Source organism: Rutilus rutilus (genome assembly GCF_951802725.1).
Source record: "Rutilus rutilus genome assembly, chromosome: 9".
NCBI lineage: Eukaryota > Metazoa > Chordata > Actinopteri > Cypriniformes > Leuciscidae > Rutilus > Rutilus rutilus.
This window is the reverse complement of record NC_140223.1, coordinates 35,537,835-35,544,409: the sequence shown is the minus strand read 5'-3', so window position 1 is coordinate 35,544,409 and position 6,575 is coordinate 35,537,835. Positions and strand designations below refer to the sequence as shown.

The 6,575-nt window shown below is 34.4% G+C and overlaps 1 protein-coding gene across 1 annotated transcript; it reads right to left on the bottom strand.

Annotated features, from left to right (window-relative positions):
* Nucleotides 1-643: 643 nt before the first annotated feature.
* On the bottom strand, nt 644-1,588 carry LOC311297413 (olfactory receptor 52K1-like; the record flags this gene model as incomplete). Its single annotated transcript, XM_084419661.1, has 1 exon — nt 644-1,588. The coding sequence occupies one exon, from the start codon at nt 1,586-1,588 to the stop codon at nt 644-646; it is 945 nt and encodes a 314-aa protein (XP_084275787.1).
* Between the last annotated feature and the right edge of the window lie 4,987 nt (nt 1,589-6,575).

The window sequence follows — 6,575 nt, the reverse complement described above, 5'->3', positions numbered from 1 at the left end:
CATGTCAACTGCATCTGGGCTACATTTTGTGTTGATATCCCAAAGGAATCAATAGTTATGGCATTTGGAACCATGGTAGCTGTTTTACGAACTGCTTACATGTGTAAACTCCACATTAAAGCATACAAATTATATAGAATTATATAGAATAAGTAAAACGTAATAAGCATGATTTATATGTTTATTTACAAGACCCAATTTGAATAATAATATATTTAATGAAAACAAATGATTTGAAAATGCTGTTTATTGAAAACACAATTTAAAAACATGTTTTATAGGAAATAGGCTACTTTTAAATAATACAGACTTGAATATATTGCTGTTTATTGAAAAAAAAACATTTTGATAAATGTGTTTTTATTATTAATTGGATTATTTACAATGATATATTTAAGTGGATAGCATATGTATAATGGTCTATAGAAATAGTAATGCAGTATCTATTTGAAGACCTGCCCGTGTTTGATGTTTTAGGGGTGTGTGTGTGTGTGTCTTTATATTTATTCATTTAAAATATATTGTAGAGGTTCCTCCCTCAAAAGAATACATTTTTATATTAAGGTCATATTTTAAATGTATTATCACATTGAATATATATATATATATATATATATATATATATATATATAACATACATTTTTCAAAAAGTAAAGACTTTTCTGTTTATAAACTTAAGAAATGTTTGTCTTATTTCTTTTGTTCTCCATCCATAGATTACTGGGTTAAAACAACTTGGAAAACACAAGTACATGATGCTTATAACTATGCGGTTGTTGGAGGACATGTTGTTTCTTACTCTGTAAGATAAAAATGCAATCAAGGCAGAAGTTAAAGCAACTGACAAAACAATTAAATGAGTAATGCAGGTGTTTAAAGCTTTCGTGTGAGCTTTGCCGGATTTGAATACAGACGTAAAAATCACAGCATAGGAAGCAGTAATGAGAATAAAATCAGCAGTTGGTATAAGGAAAACAGTCAATAGTCCTATCATGTTATTAACAGATATATCACCACATGCTAACTGAACCAACGCCATGTGCTCACAAAAACAGTGATCGATCACATTTGTTGCACAAAATGACAGTCTTCCAGCAAGAGAAACAATTGTGACAATCAAGAGTCCATTTCTGATTAGTGGTGCAAAAACAAATTTTAGAAAATTTGAGATCTCCTTATATTTATGATAATCAAGAGGTTTGCATATTGCAAAATAACGGTCCAGTGCCATCCAAAAAAGCAAAGTAGTTTGAAATGTTCCAACAAAATGAAGGCAAAACATTTGTATCAAACAACCTGTTAAAGATATCCCACTCCAATTAAATAAAAAACTAAGAAGCATGTTAGGTACAAAAAAGACTGGCAAGATCAAGTCTACAACACCCATTAAACCTATTAGTACATACATAGGAGAATGCAGAGACCTTTGGCTTGTTACTAAATATATGAGAATAGAATTTGCTGTGATGGCCAATACAAACATCAGAAAGAAAGGGATAAATAAAAAAGGCCTCCATTCTCCAAGGCTGTAGAAACCATTTAATTTGAAGTCTGTAAATGAAATATTTTGTGCAGGAAGGTCCTTCATTCTATTCAAACAAATAACGTTGATCAAGAAAATAGTTACACTTTAGTCATAAATTGTACTGTGCTTAAAAAATGTGAGCAATGACATTGTTAATAATAATAATAATAATAAACTGTTCAGAATTTAAGCTCTTTTTCTTTTCATATTTGCTAGAATCTATATTTCAAACATTATGGGCTCTCTTATAGTATAGTAGTATAGTATAGTATAGTAGTAGAGTTTACCTTAATTCTGAATTTTCTTGCATTGTTATACTGTGATGTAAATCTGAACAGTTAAATAAAAGCTTCCTCTGACACTTCTGCTCAGAAGTACAATGGATTGACTCATCATATGACAAGCATAAAATTCATACTGAACTCATACATAGCCAGATATGATATTGAATTTACCCACACTAATTAATTTGTGCTCCCCATTATTGAATAGAAACTATTTTTTTCAACATAAGATGTCTTGTTGGAGTGCAATGAAAGCTTGACAAATATCATGGTCTTTAAATACACTGTTGTGTTCCCATGAGTATGTGTGCTATTCCCATTAAAGAAAAGAGTTCACCTCCTTTTTGCTGTATCATAGGTCTGTCTGCAGTTTCTGTGCCAGTGGTAATTGTTTTCTAAGCTCTAGGATTTATATGACCAGTGGATGACAGTATGACAAGCATGCAACCCAAGACATTTACTCAAAGAGTAAGACCTCCGTTATATAAATAAGTGTTTATGGAAGCACCCCAACAATACATTTTCAAACTTCAATCATATATTTTAATCAAACATACCTGAATCAACTAATCAGTTGACAACGACGTAACTCGCTGCTCAACTACCATAGTAGGCCTACGATGCATCGTTGGAAGAAATCAACTAGCTAGTCACGACTGTTTCCCGATACCATATTGTCGCAAAGTGGTCGTTCAACCACGGTGGTTTATGACGTCACGCACGTGGTGGATTAATAACTTCTTTTAATGAATCTGTTTGAGATCGAATTAACGCTAGATATTTTGCTATTAATTACAGACATGGGGCCCTATCTTGCACCCAGCGCAATTGACTTTGTACACCGACGCATGTATCATTCCTATTTTGCACCCGCGCACAGCAGACTTTTCCCTCCACAGACACACGTCGGTAAATTAGGAAATGAATTTGCGCTCCGGTTCAGCGCAAAGAGGAGGCGTGTTCCGGCGCAAACGTTCCCTGGTGCTATTTTGCAGGTTTAGAAAACAATTCCGAAAAACCTAGTCTAAAGTCAGTGGCGCGTTGCGCATGTTATTCATATGCTATTTTAAGAGCGCATGCTTGGCCATAATCAATGTAGCGTGTGCACAATGCGCATGCACTTTGCTTATCTCATCTACACACTGTCACGTTCACCGTCTATCTCTGCACTACATTCTCTGGGATCCTCTTTGGCGCACCTGCAATTACTCTCCCCTGAGTATTATCACCTGCACCTGTTCACAATCAGCAGCCTCATCAGCAAGCTCTATAAAATACTCACCACAGCCTCAGTTCAAGGTCAAGCCTCCAACAGGAATAGACCATGATCCATTGTCTCCTGAACCTCTGGTGCTTCCAAGATGTAACGTATACTCACCTGTGAAACACTATCCTCCGTGTCATTGTTCTGCTGTCTCCAGGAATCCTGTTTGAGTTCCTATTTCCTGTGATCCGTTGTTCTCCCGAGCTTCCATTGTTTCCTCCGAGCTTGCTTGCTATCGACTGCATCTGAAAGAGAAAAGACATGCGTTTATGAACTGTGACTGTTTGGTATCTACAAACCTGAAGTGAACATGCTTACCTGCTGTTTGCCCTGCACCAAGTGATCTTCACTGAATCTACATTTGAACTCACTGAATACTCACCTTGCACTTTTGTCACCTTGAATAAAGCTGTGTTTGGATTCACTTACCTCTGTCTCCGTGCCTGTATCCTGACACACACAGACGCAGCAGTTCTCATTTTTAGAAAAGCATACATTATTACAAGCAGTGTTGGGGAGTAACGGAATACATTTACCGGCGTTACGTATTCAGAATACAAATTATGAGTAACTGTATTCCGTTACAGTTACAATTTAAATAGTTGGTATTTAGAATACAGTTACATTGTTGAAATCAATGGATTACATGACAATACTTTTTATTGAATAGTTTATTCACTCTCTAAATAAATTAAGGCAACTCAGCATTTCCCAGAAGCCCCAATATGAAAACGAAAAAATGCGCAGTTTTCGTGATCTATCACAATGGAGTCGGAAGAGGAGCAGCGGGAGCTAGAGGTAGCGATGGAGACAACTAACAACAGAGCTAGGGCAAGAATGCGTTTCTATCTCGGAAATTCAAACAGTATTTCATATTAAAGAAAGAGAAGGGAGAACGAAATATAACTGTGCAGTGCAACCTCTGTTTGCCAGCAACCAACCTCATTTCAGCATCCAAAGACTCCACCTCCAACCTGAAGAAGCAACTTAAAGTAAGTTATTTTCAGGTTTAGTCATCTGCTGTAGTTTTACTGGTCACCTTGCTATTTTATAGTTGTATCAGGTTGCTACTAGGGCTGTAACGATATGCGATATTAAATCGAAATCGCGACACTCAGATCCACGAACCTGGTGTGAGAAGGCAGAATCGCGACACATCCCTTCCAGCTCCCAGAGTTATCCTTCCCGTCCAGATCTAATGCTACCACATCTTTAAATTACTATAAGTATTATTTGAAGTTAACATTATAAAATACGTAGACCTACACCACAAAATAAATACTTTAAAATTGGGCAATTCCAGCGTTCTGGACGTGACATTTGCAGTCAAAACTTGAAATAGAAATTCTCAGAAAATGCATACCAATATATTGAAACGTCTGTTTATTTATACATACTCCCTTAATAAAGGAGTCCAGACATTAGAAAAATATCTGTCTACACATGCGTTTTTAATTTAATATGAGAAAAATAAACATGCGTGACACAAAAAATCTTTAACTTTTAGGTGGCAAAATATTTTTTAGTAGCCTACTTCTGTGAATTACACTGCTCAAACCAAAAGTAATACTACCCACCGGATGAAGAAGGGTTGGCTCTCCACAGAACATAAAATATTCATTTTATTAAATTCGCATTTATGAGGAAAAAACAATGTTATGGACGTGTCAGTTCTCAGTTATGGACGTGACCGCTCTGAAAGCGGCACTAAAAGACTGCTTAAAAACTTTCACAGAGACCTCAAACAGAAAGCATAAAGCCTTTCTTTAAAGTGAATTTTGTTTTGTATTAATTGTATCTTAATTTTAATAAATGTTGGTAACACTTTATAATAACTGCATACTATTAATCATTAGTTAAGCATTAGTAAACAGTTAATTTGTCATTTATAAAGCATTAATCATTAGTTAAGCATTAGTAAACAGTTAATTTGTCATTTATAAAGCATTAATATGCATTTATAAGCAGTTTATAAATACAGTTATAAATGCTTTGTTCTTGATTTATAAGCATATCTATAATGTGTTTAATAATTGTATTTTCATACTTTATTAATGAACAATTTATCATTTCTAAATGAAGTATTGCATTATTTACAAACCGGTTATTTAGGAGTTGTCAGTGGTTCATAAGATCACTTAGAAAGTGTGAGTAAATGATTAATAAACTGTTTAATACATATTATTATTCAGACATATAGTAATAGTTACTTAGTGTGTTAATAAATGCTTTATTAACATGTATTTCTACTGTAATTCAGGATTAATTCAGGTAGTTATAAAGCATTTAGTAGTGGTCTGTTAACTATTTTTGTGAGCTCATCTAAAGTGAGGACTAGTTATGCCTTGTAAAGCATTTATAAAGGAGATTTAAAGGCTGTTCAATATTTCTATGTTCTGTATCACTGTGTTGTGTTTGTTTCCTTTTTCTGTTTAGAAGATAACTGAGTCTTTAAATCTCCTTTATAAATGCTTTACAAGGCATAACTAGTCCTCACTTTAGATGAGCTCACAAAAATAGTTAACTGACCACGACTAAATGCTTTATAACTACCTGAATCTACTACATTTACTTACACTTTCTAAGTGATCTTATTAATCAATGACAACACCTAGTTTGTAAATAATGGTAAATAATGTAACTGGTTTGTAAATAATGCTATACTTCATTTAGAAATGAAAATACAATTATTAAACACATTATAGATATGCTTATAAATCAAGAATAAAGCATTTATAGCTGTATTTATAAACTGCTTATTAATGTCTAATAATGCTTTATAAATGCTGAATTAACTGTTTAGTAATGCTTAACTAATAGCATGCAGTTATTATAAAGTGTTACCTAAATGTTTAATCAATCAATTGCCGGGATTTAATAAATAAGAAGTAAATATAGCAGACTAGATAATCACGACCTGGAGGCGCCGGCGCGTGAATTGGAGCTCGTCTCATAAATGAACCGAAACTTAGCATAAGATTATACTTGCCTCACAGACATGTCTACTTTTAAACAGAACAATTGAAAACGAAAGAAAAAAGACTGCTCTCTGCTTATGTAATCCGTATGAAATGTGCATTTCTCTCTGGCGCGTTCACTAGCCTACTGCGAAGATCGCGAGTCAGCATCGTCAACTTCATCTTTGCAGCCGACACTGACACAGAAAACACTTGTTTATTAACAAACAATTCAAATATCTCCTTGCTATATTTGACATATTCATAATCATTACTTTTGCCGATTCTTTGTGACAGCTTTTAGGTGCTTTTTTGGCAGCGCCACCCTTACATGTTACATGAACATGCACCACCACCGCATCACCGCACCGCATTCCGCATTCCTACACTTATAAAATGTAATTCAATGTGGAAGTAATCCAATTATTCAGAATACGTTACTCAGATTGAGTAACATAATGGAATACGTTACAAATTACATTTTGGGGCATGTATTCTGTATTCTGTAACGAAATATGTTTTGAAAGTATCCTTCCCAACACTGA